The sequence below is a fragment of the Ruditapes philippinarum genome, unplaced genomic scaffold (assembly GCF_026571515.1).
Source record: "Ruditapes philippinarum isolate M1 unplaced genomic scaffold, ASM2657151v2 ctg5391_1_1_1_1, whole genome shotgun sequence".
In the NCBI taxonomy this organism is placed as follows: Eukaryota; Metazoa; Mollusca; class Bivalvia; order Venerida; family Veneridae; genus Ruditapes; species Ruditapes philippinarum.
In genome coordinates, this window is record NW_026859621.1 from 28,336 (window position 1) to 55,933 (window position 27,598).

Genomic DNA, 27,598 nt, shown 5'->3' on the forward strand with positions numbered 1-27,598 from the left:
TCTTCTTAACAACCATGTGCCAAATTTATTAATGGTGAAGGAATAAGGCATGTGTTTGGTTGTTGGTATTTAATCGTATTTAACCGTACCATTCATGAACTGATATATTATTTTGTAATATTTATGTTTTTGTTAAAAAATTAAGTATGGCCAAAGTTTTAAAAATGTACGAAACGTTTTTCTATTTTATAATGAATACTTCGGTGAAAAGGGTTTTGGGTTATTTATAATGATTATTAAAATGTGAGCGTTATTTCTTCTATACATAATAACGACGTTCATTAACAGCTATTTATTTATGCAGCGGAAGAAGTCGATATTATTCCATTAATCAAGTCGAAGATCTCCACTTCAATATCTTCTACGAATGAATGGAATTTACCGGCGGCTTCTTGGGAAAGCAGAAACGTCATTGACAACAAAGCAATTGGAAGCCCTGACACATGTAGATGTTGCGCGGGCACATCAGGTACAGATGTTCCTTGGATTCAAATTGACCTAGGAATGACTTATACCATCACGAAGATCCAGATAACTGGACGTCCAGATAACAGTAAGTTGAGTTTTATAACATCTTTACCAAAATATAATCCCAAAGTGTGGGTGAGGGGAGAGAATTATGAAATGAATATTTATAAGGAAAATATATGCACAAAATATACTTTAATTGAAAAATTGATTGAATATTCTTCCCTAAAAAGATAGTATTTTCATAACTTGAATACACTTACGCACCACTGCTCGTTTTGTTAAACTTATCTTTACACTTCCTTAACGCAATACTATCATTATGTTTATTTATTAGAATATAGCGGCTGTGGAATGGAAGTAGCAATTGGCATAAACAAACTCTATTTAAATGCTTACAAGAGTTAGGGGTTGATTCCCTTTTGTAATTCAAATAATAATATTTCTTTTATGATTAACATCATTATGGGTTATATATGACTACCTAAAATATACAAAAAGTCACAGATCTCGAATCTTACGATGATTTGTGATAATCGTTACAGAATTTATAATTTAACTGTAAATGTATACCCTACCCCCCACCTCCCAAAAAAATAAATAAAAGAAATAAAAAACAAATGAATGATTTTTTTATGGGAATACGTTTAATCTTGCAGCTCAATATGAGACAAAAGAAGTTTTACAGTCTGCGTATAACAAATAAAACGCCAAAAGACAAGTGTTGAGGGCTTATCTGCACAAAAAGTATTTCATCTCATATTCCTTATTTAAAACTATATATGAGTCGCGTCACGACAAAACCAACATAATGGGTTTGCGACCAGCATGGATCCAGACCAGCCTGCGCATCCGCGCAGTCTGATCAGGATCTATGCTGTTCGCTTACCTACCAAATTACAAGTAGAGAAACTGATAGCGAACAGCATGGATCCTGATCAGACTGCGCGGATGCGCAGGCTGGTCTGGATCCATGCTGGTCGCAAACCCACTATGTTGGTTTTGCCGTGACACGGCTCATATATCTGACATTTGCAAAGAATTTGGTTAATTCAAATGTGAAATAAAACATAATTTTATGTGTTTTATTTTCTAACCTTGCAGCTGAACCTAAACAATTTCAAGACATATACGTTTTTGTTAGCAACACTTCAGTGGATATATCTTCTAATGGAAGTTTAATATACAAAGGGAATCCCACAAGTTCTAACAGGTTTGAACTACGTCAACATCTACCTTCATCGTTTCGTTATTTGATAATCAGACGCTTTACTACAGGACTTCTTACAATATGTGAAGTAGAACTGTTTACAGTAGGTAAGAATGATGTTATCAAAATGTATCTCACTGTTTCGTTGGAAAGCGGGTATATACGAAACGCCATACCAATTCAAAGATTGAAATTTTCAAATCTTAGTTTATCTTGCAATATATCGACATATACCTCCGTAATTTAGTTGGGAGCAATAATTGATTATCGCCGCTTCTCAGCCCTTTCCATTAATTTTCGGACAAAGGCCTGGACTATAATGGTATTAGTACAGGATAGATAGATATTTCAGCATATTGGTCTAACCTATATTACAAATTGTAACAAATAAAAAGTAAATTTTGACATTGTTTGAGTTTAAACTATAACTGCAAATGTATTAAAGGGGAACCATAACATTTCTTTTGTCTGATTAGTCATTAATCCATGTTTCAGTCGACTTGTATTAACGCGAAATTATAGAAATAAATGTAAAAATATATTATTAACTTGCTAACTATTATCTTCAAATTGAAAAACAACTCCCAAGCCTGTTGAAAATGTTTCGAATGTGTAAAGCTTGCATGTGAATGGTTATTCTAAAATGTATTATGATCGTCAGAATGTTACCGAAACATTTTAAACGGATGTTAAACGAATGTCAAAATATACATTGAAACTCGCACAAATATTACACTCATTGTCTTTGTTTATATCAAAGTGCATACCTTAACATATCTAAGTCTGTACAATTTGGCAAATATTAGATGTGAACTTTCAATTTGATTCAATTAAACAGATTTTGTACCTTTTTTTTTTTGTATATAATTAAGATGTAATGATACATTATGAAACAGGCTGGTTTAAAACACCATTAACAATAACAACAACGACAAAACACACTGTATTAGCCAATGTAAATAAATGATATTTCTATCACCTGTTATATCGTTTTTTTTTCCACTTTAAAGCAATTTGAAAACTAACAAAATTCAAATAACGATCATTATAATTGTAAAGTTTTGAAGTTCGGAAATAAAAGAACGCGTGTATGTCTTTCTAGTACCTAAATGCGACGTAGGACGTTTTGGAAAGGCTTGCTCTCATAAATGCCATTGTGCTGACAAAAACACCTGTAATGTTTGGACAGGAAAGTGCAAGACACCCGGATGTTTACTAGGGTGGACAGGCCAAGCATGCAATAAAGGTAAAGTGATATACATGTATATAATGAATAAATATTATTTAACATCTGATTCAGGAAACTGTAAAAACAAGGTAATTTCAATTTATGATTTATTTTACGATTTGATAATCTTATTGTACATTCTTTTTCATGAAGTTTCCTTTATGCATGTAATATAGAACAGAACAGAAAAGATCAAATATTTTATTTGACTTAAGCATTATAAGCCCATCGTCGTTAACAATGAAAAGGAAAACATATATATATTGGTATGACATGGAAGATTTTACATATAATTCATAAATTATTATTACCTTAACACATATATCGTGAGAATGTAACAAAGGAAGAATATATATTTATATATACTCAAAAGTTAAATGGAATAAAAAAAATTAAAAAAAATAACAAAAAAAAAAAGGAATTATTTCAGATTGAGAACGGCATTTATATTATTACAATAGTGAATCCCTTAATTTGAACGCTTTAAAACAATATAGAGCCACATTTTTTAAGATCTTCTTATTACTACATTGCATTAATGATATATACTTAATTATATTTGTGTGGGTATAATAATATCTGGGTATATATAATCTTCTTAAATCGACATAAGCTGTACATTTTAAAACAAAGTGAAATTCGTCCTCTAGGTCATTTAAATTACATAGTGTACATTTACGTTCATCGCGCGGAATATTGAAGTGTCGGCCGACTTCAATGTTAAGTTTATGTGAAGAGAGACATAATTTAGCCAGTGCGTTTCTAAATTTTGTATTTTCTAATAGTCTGATATAATTTTACTGCTCAAATGTATCTTTTATCTCCCGGAAATATTTAAGGAACTTGACATCTGCAACCCCGTTCTCCAATTACTTATGTATATATCTCTAAGCCTACAACGTAAGGCCGGAACAAATACATTTATTTTAACGGATTCTGGATATAACATGACTTCACTTAGACCAGAAGACTGAAGGATATCGCGTTAAAATGAGACCCAATTTTTAATTGATTCGTTTAGCTCTAGACTTTTGATTTGATCTTGTAAAACCGCCTTAAGTATGCAATTTTCAGACTTGACGGTATTACTCATCAGAAAATATTTAACCATTTTCACATGTCTTTCTATACAGAGTGGAAATCTACCTAACTCACTATAAAGAGCTAGAGTATGTGTAGATTGCTTAACATTTAGTATCCATTTACAAAATTTCTTATGTACTCTTTCTATTACCTCTGAATTTATACAACCCCATACCTCTGCACCATAATTTCAAACAGAAAGTACATACGAATCAAAGAGATTAAACAATATATTTATTGGAACTTTCAAACTACGAACAATAGCCCACAAAGAATGTAGAGATCGCAACCTTTTCCCGGCTAATGTATTTGCTGCTTGCATAAAAGACCCTCCACTGGAGAATACAACCCCTAGGTAATTAAAAGACTTGACTATTTCAATTTCATTATTATTATAATACCATTTGTCGTTTCTTCTTAACTTTCCCCCTTTCCTAAACACTACAACTTTAGTTGTTTCTATGTTAACCGTAAGGTTCCATTTACAACAATAAGAATATAGACTATCTAGTGATTTCTGTAACCCAGTACTTGTTTCAGAGACGATTACCGCGTCATCAGCGAATAGGAGCAAATATATTGCAATTTGATCAATATCTATTCCAGCGTCAATATTTTCCTGTAATTGCATTTCTATATCATTTGAAAATAAAGAGAAGCAAATCGGCGAAGTAATTTCTCATTGGAACAAACCTAAATTACTATTGAAAAAGTCAGATAGGCTCCCTAAATGTTTTACACAAAGTTTCACTTCGCTGTACATTGATCTTAATACCGACAGAAATTTACCATTTATTCCTAGTTTTATAAATTTATACCATAGCCTACTTCTCTCGATAGAGTCATAAGCTTTTTTATAATCTACAAAACAACAGTACAGTTTATTTTTGTTCAGAAGTTGCTTTTGAATTAATGTGTTTAAAATAAAAACAGGATCTACAGTACTATATTTATTCCTAAAGCCAAATTGGGCATCAGTTAAAACGTTGTTCACTTCTACCCATGTTTTTAATCTTTCATTTAGTAAAACAGTAAATAGTTTTGCAAAACAACTGGTTATAGCGATGCCCCTATAGTTATTTGGATCAGACTGGTTCCCTTTTTCATATATAGGTATAATTACTCCAGTGGACCAAGCACGAGGGAACTTGCCAGAATTTAAAATTTGATTAAAAAATAAATTCAAAGGATTAACTAAAAGAGGGGCAGCTACCTTAAAATACTCATATAAAATATTATCAATTGAAGGTGATTTATTTTGCCCTAACTTGTTTATTGCTTTAAAAATTTCGTCATCAGATATTGGCAAGTCCAACAACTCATTATTACCTTGTCGATTTAAATCGGTATCAAAATCCCTCTAATTCCGTACAAATCCTTCATCATCACACTAAACATCCCCGCCCATAAGATTTTTAAAGTAGTCATTAAATTCTTGATTAGATATATTTTCCCCAGATTTACTTGTTTTATTATGTTTAAACATTTTCCAGAATTCCCTGGGAGATTTTCTTCGTAATTGGTTCATTTTCCGGCCTTGTGCATAATTAAAAGAATTTTTAGATTTTCGGCATTGGTATTTATAATCCTTTTTTGCGTTATACATTGAAACCCTATCCGCACCCGAAAACGTTAGGTTAAATTGCGTAACTGCTTTTTTATATGTGTCATATTTAGTCCGACATACATGATCAAACCATTCTTCATTCTTTTTACGTACTTGATTACAGATATTTGACGTTTCGTGAGATGACCTTTTAAAATACTTGTCACCGTGCGAACACAGAAAGTCCGTAAACATATAAGTTAGCGTATCAACATCTCCGTCTCCGCTTATTTCTGTATTTAAAATATTTAATAAAGACTGTATGTTATTAGTTAAATCGAGTGTAAACGATTCCCTGTATCTATCATCAAACTTATAGTATGACTTTTCCTTATAACTACAGCTGTCATAACTAAATTTTGAGTTTATTTTAAAAGAGAAAGATAGGGGTGCATGGTTAGAATAAGTAGTGAACTCATTTACCGCGAAATTGGCAATGAGGTCAAAAGTTATTTTGACTTGTCAATAAATAATCAACTACACTAGCCCCATTGTAGGTCACGCATGTAAAATTCCCACGATCACCTGGCCATCTACCGTTAACTATGCGTTGATTGGTTGCTTTGCAAAGATCTAGCAAGCTATCCCCAAAACGATTGGTTGACCTATCTTGCGTGGAACGAGGCAGGAAAGTGTCGACGGTAATTACGTCATTCGCCTCTATATTACGATCAAATTGAATGAAATCTGCTTTACTACCAGTTCTTACGGAAGAGCATTAGTGCCAGGTGTATGTTTTTTATTAACTCGAAATTTCGAGTTACTAACTCGAAATTTCGACTTACTAACTCGAAATTTCGACTTACTAACTCGAAATTTCGACTTACTAACTCGAAATTTCGACTAACTAACCCGAAATTTCGACTTAGTAACTCGAAATTTCGACTTAGTAACTCGAAATTTCGACTTACTAACTCGAAATTTCGAGTTACTTATTTCGAAATTTCGACTTAGTAACTCGAAATTTCGAGTTAATAAAAAACATACACCTGGCACTAATGCTCTTCCGTAAATTCTACTATTTAGGTCACCAGACAAAAATATTTTCCCACGATCATTTAAAAAAAATTATATCTTGTTTGAGTTGAGTGAAAATATCAACATTATACACATTATGAACCGGAGAAGATTCCGGAGCAATATAAGTAACACATATATAATAATCGTCTTCAATATTGAAAAAAAAACTTATCTAACTTTAGCTAGATAATACAATCTATTGTATTTTGTATTAATGTGATTCCGTTTCGAATATTGTTCTTAATGTAAACAATTAAACCACCACTCGATCTTTTTGCTCGCCTATGTTGAATTTTTCGATAAGAATGAATAGGATTTGAGTAACCAAGAATATCAATATTGGAGTTTATTTGTCCATGATTCACTAAGACATATTATTTCATACTCTCACATAAGATATATTTCATCTCAGAATGTGCATTTAGAAGATTTGGCATTAATTGTAGTACAGAATGTCATTGTGCTAATAACTCGACTTGCAACAAAGTCAGTGGAATGTGCACAACAGGATTATGCGAACCGGGGTGGTATGGACAAACTTGTAGTCAAGGTAACAAAACAGTTCTCTTGCATATGTTTCTTCTGTAAATGGAATTTTGTGTATAAGTAAAGCTTAAACTAATGTTTCATTCATATTTGACAAATAATATCAAGTTTATCTGTAAACGTAAAAATATTGTTGCGTACAATGGCACTTATATGTGTTCCCTCATACATTATACATTTTCACAATGTGCATAACGTTTTTAGATACGATTTTATAAAATATGAGTTTTTTATCATACATTCTTTTACATTTAACTTCTTTTGATCTTAAAATTTATACCACCTAATATATGTTGTTTTTTTGTTATCTCAGGATGTCCATTCAGAAGATTTAGCGAAAATTGTAGTACAGAATGTAATTGTTTTAATAATTCGACTTGCGACAAAATCAATGGAATATGCTCAACAGGATTATGCAATCCGGGGTGGAAAGGACAATCTTGTAGTCAAGGTAACAAAATAATTCCTTGCCATTGTTTGTTTACAAAATTTTATTTTATATGGTATCAATGCTAAACCGAACGGCTCCTTCATATTTGATAAATAGCATTATTGCATACAAAACTGTGCACGGTTGTTTTATTATTAAAACATAACTGCCAAATAACATCGCACTAGTTAGTGGAACGCATTGCAAAAGCAATGGTTCCGTTATATGAAATACAGTTTACAAAACGCAAAGCACAACACAAATATTATCAAATACGTGCTGCATGCGTACTTAAACGATTTAATGCTATGCGGGCTCGGGTTTTAAATTCGTTCTCGTGCTTCTGCAGATGTTCATGCACAACAAGATGGCATTAACCTTCTAGTGTATTTGTATTTATCAGTTACGTACAATAGACGTCACATAAGTATCATAGTATATTGTATACCTTCGAACAGTGTGTGATAGTGGTACCTATGGCAATCAATGTAGCAGCAGTTGTGGACACTGTGTAGATGGTACGACCTGTAATAACGTGAATGGAACCTGCTTTGGCGGCTGTATTGATGGGTATTTCTATAACGCAACAGACAGACTTTGCAAAACTCGTATGTATCCTTACACTGTATGGTTTATAATCATAAAAAATTGTTTATGTCATTTCTCGATATAACAGATTTTTAATGTAACAACTGATACATGACATAAACATGAAATGCCTATTTATGACAGTTAAAGATGCATTATGTGTCCATTGCTCACCGTCTGATGTAATGTTTTATAAACATTTAAGCGGGTTTTTAGCAGAGAAGACTTTGTAACGAAACTGTTGCGGATTGTTAAATTTATATGGTACATCCAATGTTTTTGCAATTTTAATAGGGTAAATGTCTTTCTAATTGAGAATCACAGACACTACGTTAAATCAATTTTTTAAATAAAAATACGTGTTGTACATATGGGCAGATATAAGTCAGGCATGAGCAATATATAATGCGACTATGCTATTTAAAGAACGTAGCAGGGTTATTAAATACTACCTAACTTTCTATATTATTTTGATACGTACGTATTTTGTTACCTGTTAAAGCATATAGGTCGCTTTAATGAACATTGAACATGACCGACCAAGACAACATAAGTATGTTTTGTGTATAAATGTTGGTCATCTCATTATGAAAAAAAAAACAACAGATGATAATATTTTTACTGTTGAAAGATACTGTATTACAAATTTCTTAGTCATGTGGTACACTTGCATAAACAATAAGAATATCTCCTATTGACCTGTGGAAAATAAACATTAAAATTAAAAGACAGAAATATAAAAATATACACGTTCGACAATATAAATTTGTAATATTTGATTGTGATATAAATTTATTAACACAGCATGCGATGGAATTCATTTTGGGAAAGGCTGTAGCAAGACATGTCACTGTACATATGGTAAACCGTGTAAAAATGGTAATGGTGAGTGTCCGAATGGAGAATGTGCAGCAGGATGGACTTCACGAGCATGCGACACAAGTAAGTACATGTAATAAATAATATTATTAAATAACTATACGTTATTAGTCCTATAAAAAAGCACCTAGCTGCCACGTTCAATAACACGATGGCCTGCCTTAAAACAGGGCCAATATCTATATCACTTTTTCGGCCCCTGGTCGAAAAGTGTTATAGATATAAAGCCCGCATTTGAAGTAATTTGATTGGCCAAAAAATGATATAGATATCTGCAAGAAACTGGGAAATGACAGCCATTTTGTTTTAACTCGGTCTATGTGTAGACGACGACAGGTTGCATAAATGAAACAAAATATTCTCAGTTTCTAAACATTCACAGTCTGACATTTTGTTGTACATGTACAATAAAAGTTACAAAATGTAGGTTTTCCATACAAACTGATAAAATTTTAATGTAGTTATTTTTAAAGTTGTTCTTTGTTATAATTTAAATATGTTACTAAGTCACTTACAGATTTAAAATAAGAAGAAATATCTGAGGATTAAATGTGAAATATTATAAGTACATGTAGTTATTTAATAAAATTGTCAATAAATAAATGATTTGATATTGGCCCTGTAATTTGTCCTCGGGTCAGTCGTATTGGCCCTCGGCCTTCGGCCTTGGGCCAATACGACTGCCCTCGGACAAATAACAGGGCCAATATCAAATCACTTATTTATTAACATATAATAAAAACCCGTTATATAATTACCACTAATTAGTATAACTTAAAATAGGAAGAAAAATCCACTTCTTTCATAACAGTTGTATATTTAATTACCATAGTGTGCACAAATGGAAGTTATGGCTATGAGTGCAAAAACGCGTGTGGGAAATGTGCACACGGTCTTCCATGCAACAACGTTAATGGTACTTGTTCTGGAGGGTGTTTAGATGGATACATTTTAACAGATGTCTTATGCAAAACAAGTAGGTGCATTTACATCAATCTGAAAAAAAAAAACAATGTGAATTGTAGCGAGATACGTGTAGCTTATAACGGGTAGGATTTATCTAACTTTAATGTGATAAATTAGTGATTTCAAATATAAATAAATAAAAGTACAAAACATGCATTTCGTTTGACAACGACGTGTCGGATGTAGGGTATCTTTTTTCTTTTGATTATATAATCAGTACATTGACGACATTTCTAGCTGTAAGCACGATACATTGTATCAAATGATACTCGAGCTAAGTACTCAATATTGTCAATATCAACAATTCCTTCAAAGCTCTGTTTTAAGGTAGCTCGCCACTTTCCGACCGAAATATGACAACATCTCAGATCTTGATGATTTTTAGCATGCAAACATATAAATATGTGAGCTTTACTTCTGCAGTATTATTTTATAAATAAACAGCGTTACTCTGACGTCAAAGCGCCCTTTATCGGTGGCGGTGAAATTGCGTCTTTTTTATCAATAAACCGGTCTGTTCTTATCAATTTTCATCCGATTTCCTTCATTTTAATATCATAATGTTCAGTAAATGTATGTCTTTGTAATGATGTCTTTCTTTAACATTTACTTAATAGTCTGCAATTTTACGTCATTTTTCTCTACGTTCTGACGTCCATATTTGATGCAAATATTGCGCGATATCGCATTAAAGATTGTGTAATAAAAAAAATCAACACGGTGAATTTTGCTATAATTTTCCGAGCGTGTAGTGAAATAGTGAAGGAAAATTTTTATGCAATAAAAATATAGGGTCAACGCGTAAGATATTTTGCTATTACTGTTTTAAAATAAAATAAAGGGTGAGTAAAACGTTATGGTTTTGGTGACGTTAATAGTTGTTGGAGTTCAAAGAATAATACCAAATAACAATTTTCTTACGTCAAACATTACGATAGTAAGTATAAACAACACAGGGACTTGATGAAATGGATATTTTTTAAATTGTTGATTATTTTCTCATTGAAAGCATGCGCTAGATTAGCACATTTACAATGTTTAATCCGACAATCCCTTTTTAAATACTTTTCTAATTTGCAGGACACAGTCTCATACATCTTTTAATTCTAACTTTATAATGTGATGTTGTTAAAGTGTTATATTATTATATGAATTAACTAGTTTTAGCGCAAAAATAAGATTCACATATTGCTGTATGAATGAAGTAAGAATATTAGGTCGCTTAGCTTATACCCGTAGAATATTTATTTTACGTTACATTCAGCCCTTAAACACTTTCATAAAATCACATAAAGGCAGACGAGCCTCGGTGTCAAAACACATCGTAAAAATACAATTAAAATAAATATGCATACAAATGTGCCGAAATAAGTGATAAACAAAATTCAGAAATAACATCAAATATGTTAAAGGGACTCCACTGAGGTATTTTGACATGATGGAACTGAAAATATTTTTCCAGATAAATGTACCATTTGATGTAGGTTTATACCACGAATCTTTGTGCAAAATTTCAGAGCATTCGCGCACTTGTTTTTCCAGAATAATTATTCAAAATGAAAAGCGTTTAACAAAAGCATAAAAATACGATTTTCAATTTATTTCAAAGTATATTCGCATATATTTCTGTTAAAAGTGCCCAGCTCATTTATGTAAGAAATTCAAATGTTATGTGTTTGTCTTTTCAACCTCAGTGGAGTCCCTTTAAGAATATTTAAAAACAAACTGTACAAGAAACTAAAACCTTTATTTCATTTTTATTTTTGCTTACCATTTTTAAGTCTGTGCAATACATAGATTATATAATTATAATCTAATTAAAATGTCATGATAATTAGAAAATGAGCACTTATGTGACAAACTATAAACTATTTTGGAAGCAAAATCATACTGAATAAAAAAAAATATAAGCATATTCGCTACTGCAGACTCGAATGTGAAACACCCAATATAACCATTACTCAACTCGGATTCATTACCGTTTTTTCATTACTGTACAGTATAACATAGCGGCCCTCAAAGTATTATTTATTTCTAAAGAGTTCCACTACATTTTACCTCTGTAGAGCAACCACTCTAGGCAACAAAGGGCATTTCTCTGTAAAGGTTATAGTGTATATTCTAATTAAATACAACATATAATTATTAATTAACTTGTGCAACTTTTGTTTCCACTGAATACGAATAATGTATTATGTTGACGTTATCTTGTTCATTTTTAATACAATACAGTTTGCTTTTAAACAAAAAATAAAAAAAAAACAAGAAAAAAGACCAACAACACGTGTTTATGATGTTAGCAATAAAATGGACTTCTCCCTTATTAACGGAGATCATAATCAGTTTTTTTTTTACTTTGAATATTCTTCTGTTGCCACGGTGTAATCGGTAAAGTGGTCTTACGATGAATTCGGAAGGCATGGATTCGAGACACGATTGCGTATTGTACTAATAGATTATTCTTTAGAATTGTTTACTGTGTATGAAATGTTTCAAGGTCCACCTCGGACTGCTGTCATTCATTTCCAAAGAGAAGTTGATACTGTGAATTCGTGAAATTCCCTCCGCTTTAATTGAAATACTGTTGAAAGCGGCGTTAAACCCAATATTAAAACATAAGAAGATATGAAACATAAAATGCATAGTTCATTATTTTCATAGGCTCTACACAGCACTGCATTATGTGCAGACAAAAAACGAGCTTCTCACAAATTGAGGATCCTACATGGTCTTCAATACAAGGGAATCTGTATTTAATATGCAAAATTCTCCGCTTCTGAACATACAAAAAAAATCAACGGAACTTTCGCCTTTAATCGAGAAATGATCGCTGCTTCAGGTCGCCTCATAGATGCGCTAGTAAACGCATACCGCAAGTCAGCTAGTTTAAAATAAATAAGAATATCTGTAATTATGTGAAATACGTGAGAAATTAAAGCCATAGCATGAGAGCGTGATTCCTGCTTTAAATCTGAGTCTCACGCTAAGTGCAGGGTATTTAGCTGCGAGAAAATAGAATAACTGATGGCTGTTAATAAATAAATTTTTATACGTGTAGAACATTTTTTAATTAAATGTCTGCTAGATTTTATAATATAATTAAGACTACTACGTACCAGTGAATCATGGCTTACGTACAAATCGTTGCTACTTCCAGTTGATCATATATTTTTGAAACGTAAATTTGATTCATGTCCTACCACATACATAGATGTTATCTATGTCTCTGTTCCTACTAACTGATATATACCGCCTATATGACTGAAATACTGTTGGAAAAAGGCGTAAAATGAAACAAACAAACAAACAAAAACTGATATATACAATTCAAAATTGTTACATATGATAACATGGAAGTTTATGTTGTACCGCGATACACATAACATGATGATATTGTGACTGCACAGCCTTTTCATTCTTTTTTTTCTGACCTTCTTTGCAAAATTTATGTTTTTATAATTTCCACTTAGGTGGCCTTTTAATTATATCTTTCAATAGTCTGAATTGTCTTTCCGTCCTCGAGGTATTTATATCCATTCGTTGCAGTTTTTCAGCGATTGATACCAACTTTTGCAGACAGTTATACCCTGATTTGTTGTACATGTATATAATTGAAGATATTCATCGAAATGCAGGCATCTGACAGGACTTATAAAAGAACATTTTTACGGAACATGTCTACAAACTATTGTTGTTGATGGTTTTCACACATTTTTATTCCTGTCAGTATGTTATTTATCGAAAAAGTCGTGAAAGTTTCCTTGAGAAAAATATTTGACGTCTCCAAAATCATTACGTTTTACTCACCCTTTATTTTATATTCAAATAGTAATAGCAAAATATCTTACGCGTTGACCCTATATTTTTATTGCATAAATATTTTCATTTATGACTTCACTACATGTTAAAAAAATTAAAGCAAAATTCACCGTGTTGATTTTTTATTATTTCACAATCTTTATTGCGATATCGCGCAATATTTGCATCAAATATGGACGTCAGAACGTGAGGGAAAATAACGTAGAATCGCAGAGTATTAAGCAAATGTTCAAGAAAGAGATCGCTACAAAGACATACCAGTACTGAACATTATAAAATTAAAATGAAGGAAATCGGATGAAAATTGATAATAACAGACCGGTTTATTGATAAAAAAGACGCAATTTCGCCGCCACCGATAGAGGGCGCTTTGACGTCATAGTAACGCTGTTTATTTATAAAATAATGCTGCAGAAGTAAAGCTTACATATCTACATGTCTGTATACCAGAAATCATCAAGATCTGAGATATTGTCAAATTTCGGTCGGAAAGTAGCGAGCTACCTTAAAACGGTTTAAAGGAAGGGTGCGACGTAATTTGCACACCAGTAATTGAAACTTATTTTCTCTCATTTTTTCTCGGATTTTGTTATTTGTTTCAATTTAGAAAGGAGAGATTTTCCTAAAGCACTGATTTATATGTGAACATCACATGCTTGGTACAGTCTGTATGAATCTTCTGAATATGTAATCACTATTGGAAAGGAGCAATAAAAAATATACTCTTTCTCGACTTGCATTCATATTTTTATCAACTTTTCTTTTGCTTATTTTTCAACAGTGCAGAAAACATGTATCTTATTTATTCTAATATTAAGCATGTCAAAGCGGATTTTACGGACACAATTGTTCAAAGCCGTGTGGACACTGTAACAAGGACTTGGCATGCAACATTTCCAGCGGATTTTGTTTTCACGGATGTAGTGCTGGCTTCAATGGTCATTTGTGTGAAACAAGTTAGTGGCTTATTTTATTTGTTTGTAAAGTCTTTTACAGTCTTGGCCAGTTCTTCTATAGCAATCGTTTTGACCGTCTCCAAGCTTCTGTTGAAACAACTAATCAAACACTTTTATTTATATTTGTGTCATTACGTGCGAACCCTTTTTAAGCAACCAAATATCATGGGTGTTTCGAGATAAATGTTATCTCTGATTATCTCTCCTTCATGTTTCTTTTTCTGGATGTAAGTTGTAAAAAAGTCAATAATCCTTGTAATTAATCTAGGTTTTTCACATTCATTTCCATTAACAAGTATTCTTAATTGTATATTGTTCAAGTGTAATTTTATATTTTATTTGTAAAAGCTGCATTTACGAGTACGCCTTTTTTGTGCCACCTGCTCCAGTGTACATAGTAGCGGCAACATATAGAAAAAATTATTCTGCCTCTCTGTCCGTATGTCGGTCAATTCACAGCAGAAAACCTAAATGTAATTTTATGTACAATCTATACAGATTATGTGACCAGAGGGTGGGGGTCAATGTTTACCATTCTTGATGAATTATATAATTGTTATAGCGGACTCGCATGTGATTCTGAATGAACAAAAATATTTCAGTTCTTGGCATTGTACTTTCTGAGAAGGAGATTGATTTGTAAGACATTTATACCATACAAGTTCATGTCAGCTAAATGACACATTACATGGTCCCTTTTTTCTTCAGGCGTAATAACTTATATACCGTTTGTATGACATAAAAAAACAACAACAAAAAAAAACAATGCTACATGCCAAACATGGAAGCTATTTAGCATAAGAAGACTTACGTTTAGTTTCCTATAGTTTAGTTTAATAATATTTTATTGCTTTTACATTTTAAACAAAAACAGATACATTGTCACATGCAAACAAACTGCAAAACAGTAATGAATAAATTTACATTTATTCCATGGATGTTATAGTTATTATTAAATCGTTTGTTTATATGAGTCTTTACGCTGCATTATGACAAAATTGTATTTGATCATTATGAAGTGAACGTTGTTAAGATAATAAATTTGTATTTAATTTATTTTGTTTTTTTTTACAGATTGCAGAAACAGCACATTTGGACCAAATTGTGCCAATCCGTGTCACTGCTCAGGCAATTCACATTGTGATATTTTTCAAGGAAACTGTTCAAATGATTGTGACATCGGTTGGGCTGGTTTCAATTGTAGTATAGGTATATGATTGTCAAATCTAAAATATTTTCAGTATGTAAGGTACGTCAGAACAATATCTATAATTTATGTAAAAGAAAAAATACCGAAACACGAAGTTATCTAATTCGATTAAAGGGAGGGGATGCAGAGTGTTTTGTATCCTAATCCCTCTCATTACAATATCTAAATTCAATCCTCAAGCATCAAACTATGACTTCTCGATAGCTTTTCCTTTCCCTGTCGGGACAATCAGTAAATTTCAAAATCATGTAGCAAATCTAAGAGCATGTTGTATTTTCATCCCCGATAGACATTGTGGTAACTGGAGAGCGTGCAACTGATACTGGTACTCTTGTAAACGCATTGTACATTAATGTTTTAATGATTTATTTCCAAAACTTTTCTAACCAAAGCTCGTCCTGCTATGATGATAAGAAAAAGTTTGCTTATTGAATGTCAATCATTTTATTCTATTTAATCATTTTTTAATCTACTTTTTTGACTTTAAGACGTTACCTAAAATATAGAAGGTTATTTTACAATGGTATCGCAAGTAAATTCATTATGGATCCATTGTAGAAAGATAAACTGACAAATACAAAAAAAAAGAAAACCCCCTCAAGATCAAACAGTTTATACGATCCTACACTAGGAGATTCAAGCTTTTCTTTAAATTAAGGTTCAACCAAAATGATTGGATGTAGTTAATCAACGTATAAATGGGAAAATTACAAAGGAGACGAACGAGTACTAAAACCTGCTAGCTGTATATATATTTATTTCTATACCAGTCGAATAAATATTCTTATTAATTGATTGTGTTTGAAGCAATTTTGCACATTTATCTGACAATATGGCTAACATAATACATGTAATATGTACATATTGGTAGTTTAAATTGACTTCACTGAGTTTTTTTTACAAAAAGGGGGACAGAAATATTTTCGAGATTAATGTTTCTTTTAATGCAGCTCTAGATCAATGGTAAAGAATAACCAAAAATTAAAAAAGTGTTGTGCATAACGCTGTTCACTCAAATCGACCACGAATAGCAGTTTTAATTATTTCTGGGTGTTTTTGATTGTTTTTTTTACCCAGGTGGTCTATGTAGACAATTCATTTCTTTAATTTCAGGCTTTTGACCTCAGTGAAGTTTTTTTTAAGGTGAAGGTTACACTTAGAACCAACCTTATTTTTTATCTTAAAAGTACAAACATATACGTCAACAAATATACCATTGATATATGAATTCTAAAAGAACGATGTTTAACTATTTGGCTCATTAAGGCCACAGGTAGGAAACAAGAGCCAGTTCATCAACCAGATATATACGAGGTTGACCTGGGTAACATTTTGTTATGATAGTGCATTTATAATTGTCAAGTTTATATAGAAAATATTAAAAGAGTAATAATGAGTGAGAACATTTTGAAGCTTATTGACCAAGTTCGCATATAAACTTTTTTGATATTCTTATTTTTCATAAATAAGAATTCACTTTATGTCAGGTCATTAATTTTGTATTTAATAGATTGGTTTGAACCGTCTAGTCAAACATTTCTAGTGCATAAGGGCAAACGCTCGAAGGTCAGTGTTAAACTATGAAATAACTGAACATAGTCCTTTCATTTTTATTGATTGGTCAGTGTTTCCACCATTGTGAACGTATAAATTGTAATCCGGTCTAATTTTTATTACAAAAGACACATTAATATAGAGGTATTGTCGCATATTAAGTTATAGAGCGAAAGTGTTAATATCACTTTAAAAAATGTAATTTGAGAAACATACTGGCAATGTATTTATATAACTAGAATAGTATAAGGGACGAGAATATATCAATACTACTCAAAATTGAACTGCTACTTAATTGATGCAAATATTTTTTTAGGAAGTAGATCATTTTAGAGTCGAATAACTTTGTATTCGTTATTGTCTGTATCATGGAATATTAAATTATATTAATAAACATTCTAGTTTATAATGCTCAGGAGTTACACAAATCATTATAATTGTGACAACTCAAAATTGAAAGAAAAATGATGAGAACAGTAAAAATACAACTTCTCCCTCAAAGGAAGTACGTGTTACAATTTTATCTAGTGTTACCAAATCAACTGTATCCAACATAGTTTTCATACCCTTAAACCAACAACAAACAGCACCTCCGACTATCAGGTCTTACTAAACGTACAATTATGCTTGTCTTTTGATGATCAAACAAATATGTAATATATTCCATCTGCTTCATTGTATTTCGCAATACGTTTTTATTTTAAATATCATGTCAGTTACACGTCAAAATGGTTATGATAAACTATCCTCTGAATCGTAAATGTTTTAGATCTTAATATTCTTCGGCGCAATACAACCTCTTCAACAACACTTCAGTCAAGGATGTACAAGACATGTAGCGCCGACCGTGCAATTGACGGTATAGATGCACCAGTTAATGCATCCAATGATGTGGATTTATGTGCGGCTTGCAGTGTGACACAAAACGAAAACAGTGTTCATGTTTCATGGTGGCAGTTGGACTTGGGGTCGATGTTTCTTGTGAAGTCCATAAGAATTGTTGGCAGACCTAGCAAGTATTTGGAGCATAATTTCCTTAAGTCACTGGGCAATTTTAGTACACAATATCTTTACATTGGGAAACTGTGTTAATTTTGAATTTGAAATATTGACTGTTGGTATTTGGTATATAATATTTTCTGTTAGTTGCTAACCAACACGTCCCTGACATTCGTTGATAGGTCTTACTGAATCATAACATCACAAAAGCATTTTTATTATGTTTTATAAATAAAAATACAATAATTTTCCATGTATGAAAATATTGTTTTTACATGATTGTTCCATAATAGGGTGAATTGGAATTCATAATGTTTTAACGTACTGATTATTGAAAGTTTGCAAATATTTTCAGATTTTTCCGCACAAAGTCAAAGCATAACTGGCTACATTAACAATATTTCAATGGAACTAAACCAGACAGGTACGAAGTTACGGATCAACTCTTCTACTGGACATGTATTTCATATGGAACTAATGAAGCCTCGATTATTTCAATATTTAAAAATTACAAAACAGGACACTGTTTTAACACTATGCGAAGTCAAACTATACGAAGCAGGTAAATATAAATGTAGAAACTAAGTGTTATAGATACGCTTAACATTAAATTACACTGGAATCTCTTTATATACATTTTCCGCAACCCCGTCAATAATATAACTATTTCTGTCAGTAAAGTACATTTGTATATATAAAAATATTTAGTGCTGCGTCTAAGAGGTTAACATGTCAGACTAGTCATCCGTTAGAATTGCTAACAAGTTGAGGACCATCACCGTCAGGGACAAGCCTCTGTTTATTTGAGCAAGAACCTTTATACTAATATCTTGTTTCCAGAAAACAATGAGAATGCTTTAAGAAGAGCATAGCTCTCTACACAATCAAATTAAAATGAATTCTCTGTCTCTGTGAGCTTAATATTTGAAAATGATCGAGTCAAACCAATTCTTAATGATACATTTATGTAAGATCATAGCATTTTCATGTCATATCAGAATGCCCAGTTGGAACATTTGGAGATAAATGCTGTAATCCGTGTAAATGTGCTGACAAGCTGAATTGCGGCAAAGTCAAAGGAACATGTATAAGTAAAGGATGTTTACCTGGCTGGGAAGGAGCATCTTGTAATAAATGTAAGAGCAAAGTGGCATTGAAATAATTCTTATTAACATGGAGATATTACGAATATGTCATATTTAGTTGAAGAGATATCATAACTGTCCTTAAACTTTAATGTGATAATTCATTTGGACTGTCGCTTAATTAGTAAATGCATTTGATAACTGTTGAAGAAAGAGGCAGTTGTGCTACGGCCAATTTACTTTATTTAGGGAACCACTTGAGAATAGATATTTGAAACGTCCGAAGTAAGGTTGCATTTCAGTTTGCTTGTTGTGTATGCTTTTAATTTAAGAGACATTTCTTGTTCCTTGGAGAATAAAAAATGATTCAGTTTATAATTTCCCTTTACACGTATTTAAGAGATGATATTGTGACTATATAATATTTGCTGAATTCTCGTACTTTCAATGTGTTTCCTTTAACAAAAATAAATGTAACATTCATCATACTACTTTCATTTAAGTCTTTTCATTTCATACAAAATGTAAATCAAAGTAGGTTATGATTACTAAGAATATAATAAAACGATACATAAATATCAAATGGGTTTACAAATGATACAGCATGGTAATTGTAAGAAAAGCTATTAAAGTATGCGTTATTCGTTCTTTGATATGTATTTCAATTTTACTGAAGCATGTGGTCATCAACATTTTGGACCAGACTGTGAATACCAGTGTCATTGTTTTTCTAATGGATCATGTGCAAAAGATTCGGGAATATGCAAAAACTCCCGTTGTGATCCGGGATGGGAACTTTTAAATTGTAGTAAAGGTAATTGTTTTCAAAAGTTATAGTTTTTCTATTTTGCAAGTTTAAATCTTGCTAAAATACAACTGTCGCGACATTAATCTTTTTTTCCTTTCTCTTTCGTTTATTTCTTTTGCATATTAAAGGTTGGTTAACAATGAGTAATATTTCTCTTTCTATTCTTTTATAAAATGATCATGAACGTTAAAAACTTTGATAAAATAAATGAAAATTGAAACAACAATTACAGAATAAACCCAACAGACTATTGTTCTTTAAATACACTTAGCAGAATCAAAATTGATGAGCTAACTGCCTTTAACATAAATTCATTTCATGAATATTTACTTGTAAGCATGTTTAAGTTGAGAAAGAGAACCAGTAGATAATTGTTCTGTAATAGTTTGGTTTCATTTCATCAATATATTCTGCTTAGACCTATGCGTCATAAACATCTATCATATTGTAACATTCTCACATTTAAGCATGCAGCTTTCCACATTTCGGAGATAACTGTAGAGACACTTGCCATTGTTTAAACAATTCTGAATGTGATCACCGTGATGGAAAATGTGAGATTAAATTATGTGAAGCTGGCTGGCAAGGAAAGAGTTGTAATAACGGTAATTAAATATACTGATATCATTTAAACTGATGATCTATCGTAATTCTTCTCAATTGTACAAGTTCAAACATTTTCTAGCACCTTTGTTCCGTAAATCCCATATAATGAGTTCTGAAACAATTTGTCTGGCCACTGAATATTTTGGGAGAAGACAAATCGTCATTCGAATTATTTTATCAGTTCACAAAACTGTTTGATACATTTTCATGTCAAACGTTAACATTTAAAATTATCATTTATCAGCTGAATGTGTTAGCTATAATTTACATACATATCTGGGTTTCTTATGTTAATCTCACAAGTATCGCAGACAAAAAACAGTACGTTAATGTTCAATTAGCATAGAAAATCTTAGAACAGTAAACCGACAAGCTACAACGTACTTATGTCTTTGATAGTGTGTACATTCGCGACTGAATTGAATGATTTCAATTTTGTTTACAAAACATATTCACAAACATACCAACATCGATTTGCCACTGTCCCAATGACACCAACTGAGACAATATAAACGGGCATTTGTAAAAAGGGTAAATAAATTTATAGAATTTATGAACAATAAAATTGTTGTTTCAGTAGGCTTATACTCAAATCTCAAAGGAGTTGTTACATTGAATGCCTCTGTTATTTTACATACACAAATACTGTATGTAAGTATGTAAGTATGTTAAAATGCTTCGAAGCTGAATATTATGCTGCTATTTCAAGTACAATTTAATTATTTAGCAAAAATCAAACGTATTTCTTAAAGGAAAAACAGGTATATAAAAGCAGAACAGGTATTAAAAAGAAAACAGGTGTATTTTAAATATCAATTTTCAAAATTCAAACAATAATTTTGCAGCAGACATATAGTTAACTTTATACACTTCAAATAATGTGCGCAGTTGTGGTCGGAAATGTCGTAGCTATTACAAAAGAAACAAAACCAAAAAGTATACATTGTACTAGTTTAACTTTAAAAGCGATCATTAATGATTCCATACGGAATTGAATCGCTTCAATTTTATTAATACCGTGTGATTTCATTTGAAATATAATGTTAGCCTAATGAGGTACCTTTTTATAATTAAAACATAGAATTATACATCAGTTTATGAATATGTTACTTTAAGAACAGACGAACAGACCTATTAAAGTTCTGAGGTTACATGGGCTGTAGTTAAGTTACAATCGCCTGTATGCCTACTTAATACTTACTGAAACCTTTTACATGAAGGAGTAAGTCTCTGTATATCGAGTTTTGATCCAATCTCGGGATGTATATTAGGTCCTTGCAGGCATGGTTAAGGCTATAAAATTGATAATGTGACTTTGGTTTGAACATTATTATTTATATATTCCAGTTTGACAAATGGTGCAATAATTCCAGGGTCCCTCAATGCAACCATTTAGTGACAAGTGGCCTTCTGTATTTTAACAGTCCCTTCTGGGATTCCAACCCATAGCGATAAGGGAATTATGGCTCATAGCTTTATTTATTTATTCGTGTCAAACATCTTACAAACACTCCCATTTTCATGTTACGTTAACCACCTTTTCTGGTATTATTTCTCTTAAGTAGTAATCCAGTTTGAGGAACTTTGCATGCATATTGTAGATTTGTAAATTAGTTTAAACTGCTAGATTGAACAGCTAAGGTTATATTATCAGTCTTGTGTTTTAAGTTTGTGACCACCGACGATTTGGTATTAACTGTTCATCTGTATGTAACTGTCGTGATAATACAAGTTGTAATGCTATAACTGGACACTGTAAGACTGGTTTATGCGACCCAGGCTGGCTTGGCCTCAGCTGTGACAAAGGTAAAAACCCATTTTTTATTTAACAAATAAAAGAATAAACAAGCCCTAATATTTATGTAAAAAGTATGTTGTTGGTATGCCTTTTGTCGCCATTTATTTGTTTCATTCGATAGCAGATGCTTTGTAGCATAGCATAGCTTACACACACATAAGAATGACAAGCTATATTAGAAACCATACTTCATTTATTCCACTACATATTGACACCACCTCGTAACAAATATAATATCGAATGCATTTTTGTTTTCATTTAATCATTTTACGGGCGTATAAATTTTACGCTTGATATGTTTTTAAAACAAAATACGACTGCGTGCTATAACAGTATTTTGTAAAGACAATAATTATAAACACACAGTCTCGATCTTTAATAATCATTACAAAGAACCTGATATGTGTTTGTCAACGTAATAACCTTTTCTTGAACTCGTTACATTAAAGCTCCTACAAAATGACAACTTATGTCAGATCCTATATGTTTTTAAAAACACGTTTTGCTTTACATTCTTTACAAACAAATATATTAGAGTATCATATAAACCTAATGTTTCTTACTCTAAAAATACAACTTACAAAAAGATGTTTCATTGCAAGATAATTTATCGTTTAGTCATATCAATTCAATTTTGTCTATCGTTCTTTTAGGCGGAAATCTGATGGAGATGATAAAGTATCAGGTTAGAACAAACATGTCTTCAGAAGCCCAAAGCACTAACTCTTCATTTGCTGTTGATGGACAACTAGGCCCTGATCCGGATAAATGTCAATGTTGTAGTATAACTTATAATTCACCGTTATCTTGGTGGCTGTTAGATCTAGGGAAACGATATCCGCTGAAAAGTATAATAATTTATGGAAGGAACAAAGGTGACTTTATAACAGCACATATACAATTTGTCAGAACTATTCATCTAAAATATAATCTTCGTCATACAATAAACACGTTAACAGTGTTGTATTCAAATCTGTCTTGCTATGTTGTAAAACTTTAATGTCTACGTCAAAAAGATTACTGAATTTTGGGTATATAGGAAACAATCAACATTATGCTGTTTTGAGCAAGAGATATCAATAAGATAAGCTTGTCCTGCTTTCTGTTGATAAAAGCCTTGAAATTGAAAAAAGGAAATAATAATAATAATAATTTTATATATTCATTGTGATATTAAAGACCATTTTAATGCATTTTCCTTTCAGAGGATTCGTATCAACAACTAACAGGCTTCAAGCTTCTTCTATTAAATAACACCGTCGATGATAAACCTGATATATTCTTGTCTAATGACTTCCTTCATACGTTCGGAGAAAATAGTTATGAGCACACGTTAAATAATGCTTTAGCAAGATATATAAAGATAGAAAGACCGGGCGTTTTAACTCTTTGTGAAGTTATTGTTATTGAAGGAAGTAAGTATTGATTTGTTATTCTAACAATATAAAATTCTAATTTTTTACAACATATGTTTTATGTTACCATGTGTATGCAGAAGTTTATTGATAGGCGTGATAAGACATTTGCCATCAGTCAGGTCAACTTCATCAACGCTAAATAAACAATAAACTATAGTGCTTCTTCCAAAATTAAATATTTGTATCATCATGTTAACAATGCGGTTAACAGACGTTTCCTCAGATATTTGTCAATCGACTCGAAATTGTATAGAGGCTGAATTACATGGTTTCATGAATGTCAGATAGAGTTTTAAGTCATAACCTTTCTTAATTACCTATGTGCAATATATTTGAATAAGTTGTATTTTTGTTTTTTTTTAACCGATAATAATTACATTCATTAGCATATACACATCATAGCAAATGTTTATGTATACTGTATGATATGCATAACAAAATTTAAACTTTTTATTTGTCTAACAACGGATTTCCAACGCCTTCATGAAAGAGCTTTATGCGTAAACATAAGCAATACAATTTAAAGATAGCAATGCTTACTTAACAGATTGCAAAGATGGGACATTTGGAGAGGAATGTGTGCAAGACTGTCACTGTGCTGATAATAAGCCCTGCCAGACAATACATGGTTACTGTCAATCACCAATTTGTAAACTTGGTTGGATGGGCAAGTCATGTAATGAAAGTAAATATAAAAATACAGTACAATTTGGTTTTTTGAAATTTGCAAAATACAACCGTATTGATTAAGGACAATTTTATACATTCATTGATATACCTTCATTTTATTTCGTACACACTATATATAGATGTGAAGTTAAATTAAAGAGCAAAGAATGTGATAATCATGACCCTTAGTTTGTCAATGGTATTAAAATACCATCGGAAGTACGAGCATATTTCCGCATAAATCAGACGGCAACCGATATAATGACGGATTAATACTAAAGCAAATTATTTTATATACTCTATTCCGGTTGTTTAGAAAATTGTTGAATATTAGCTATTTAACTTTTCTTCTACCTTTAAATTATGCAACCGTTCAAAATGTCATATCAGGCGCACGCAGTAACCAGAGAAGGAAAGACAGGTCTAAAATAATAATATAACAGTACTGTAGATTTTCATTTAAATTGCAGATCTCTGTATAATCATTAGATTAATAATTTTGTTCATTTTTTTTTTTGGTTCAATTTTACACGAAAAGTCAATTATTTGCTATACATAAGTAGGTTTATTATTTCGTAATACCATTTTTTTAAAAAATATGCCTGTTCTGTTATATAAACAACATATAGGTTTGTGAGAAATAGTAAAAGTATCATCCCGAGAAAAATTCGCCTCGAGACACAGTATATAAACGAGGGATATTTGTTTTGCTGTTACTCACAAACCTACATGTATGTGTTGGTTATTTTATACCCTGAACAAATACTTGATTGGGACAATATTGGTTTTATAACCTAAATAACAGTACAATATATTTAGTCACATGGTACGCTTGAATTACATTTTACTTTACAAAACTAAATATAAGTGATAATAATTATTCTTCTGCGTAGTACATAGAACAATAATTAGCTCAGTGCACACATATATCGAGGAAACTTACTTTTAATTAAAGCAATGTGTGTACATGTATGCATTCCAATGGGTAAATGCATCGGCTTGATAGATATTGCCGTAAATACGCCACGAATTACCACAGTATCGACAAATTGGCTACGAAATCTATTTATCGTGTAGAACAGGATTCAATGAAATACAGCATAAGTAAAATGTAATGCTATAAAATGCATTTTCATGCAACGAAATATGTTAAATAAGATAATTTTTAGAAAGGATAAAAAATCAAATCCTATAATGAAACACAGAAGAAGGGCAAAAATGTCAATTTTGCGAAAATATTTAGCCCGAAACTTTATAGAGCAACCAGAAATATAATATATACAATTCTCAAAGATGACGTCACACCGACGGTTATTATATTGTTCTATATTTTAATACCTAAAACATTTCGGCGTATATTGTAATAAACTAGTATTCGCCTGTCTGATAGCAATGTCGTGTTCGTTTTGTACCTTTTGAACCGATGGGAGGACATTGAAACTACTTGGCAAAAATGTTTACTATGATTAAACAATGTGTCGAATACAGGTTTGATCACTGGATTGCTTTCAACATATTTAAGTCTCATTGGGTAAAGCTACAATGCTAGCATTCTTTTATTTAGCTTTATAAAACCGATATGAATAATGATTCTTAGTTCAATATTGGCAATATTCGGGGGGAGGGGGCATTCCATTTCTATAGACTTACAATGAAAATAAAAGACTTATGATATTAAACTGAAATGTCAAGAACTTAAATATTTTGCATGTAACATCGCCATATGCACCACTGCATAACTTGCATTAATCATGACCCTTGGTATAATATTTGCCCCGTTATGGGGGTTACTTGGTTAATGAAGTATGATATAGAGAAATGAAAACAAATTTTAACACACAACAAAGTATAACAACAAAGTATTATGTCAACAAATGAACTGAAAATTATTTTATTGTCATTATGTTTATGTTGTTTAACAAAAGTTTATTAAACTTGTTTTATTAATTATTATTTTTTAATTTATCAATTAATAAAATTAAAATGTACAATTCTATACAGAATTGTAGCCGTCCATTATTTTGAGGCATTACACGTATTGATTTAATATAAATTTGTGCTCACCTTTCAAGGCTGTACTAAGAACACGTTCGGTGAAGAATGCAAGCAAGTGTGTTATTGCGAAGAGGGCACTTGTACCAGCGACTATGGTATTTGTCCTAGTAAATGCAGATATGGATATCGTGGTGTACATTGTAACATAGGTTAGTAATATGCATCTTTAACAAAACCATCTCACTGATTCATAAAACAGAGAGGAATGAAGAATCCACCTTACTTCATATATATCTACTGATCGGCCAAAACTGGTGAACTCATTTGATTTCAACGCAATTAATTATATATAGTTATATGATACATATTATCTATGTTTTCCACATTGTCCATGCTGTGTTAAAGTTCTTGTCTTCTTCTTGTGAAGTCTTAACTCAGTTATCTCTAGTTAGCAACAAATCAACTTGTTTACTTTAATTATTCATATTAAGCTAAGAATTGGCAGACAGTTTCGTAGTATGGATAGAGGGAGTTTGCAATGTTTTAAACTTACACTTTTCTTCGTAGGTAAATGATCTTTTATCTTTTTACTCAGAGGGTATAGAAGCAGCTAAGGAAGCGGATCATTCAACTGCTGCAGTTATTGGAGGCTCAGTT

General features: G+C 31.6%; 1 protein-coding gene across 1 annotated transcript; it reads left to right on the forward strand.

Annotated features, from left to right (window-relative positions):
- Window positions 1-318: 318 nt before the first annotated feature.
- On the forward strand, window positions 319-27,598 carry LOC132757280 (multiple epidermal growth factor-like domains protein 10; the record flags this gene model as incomplete). Its single annotated transcript, XM_060748531.1, has 20 exons — window positions 319-553; window positions 1,573-1,785; window positions 2,781-2,924; window positions 7,028-7,165; window positions 7,475-7,612; window positions 8,050-8,199; window positions 8,984-9,121; window positions 9,891-10,034; window positions 14,662-14,799; window positions 15,874-16,008; window positions 18,918-19,124; window positions 19,561-19,698; window positions 20,324-20,461; window positions 20,923-21,060; window positions 22,730-22,867; window positions 23,513-23,734; window positions 24,065-24,274; window positions 24,825-24,962; window positions 27,019-27,150; window positions 27,537-27,598. Coding segments are annotated over exons 1-20 (2,910 nt in total), but the record flags the coding sequence as incomplete, so codon positions are not given.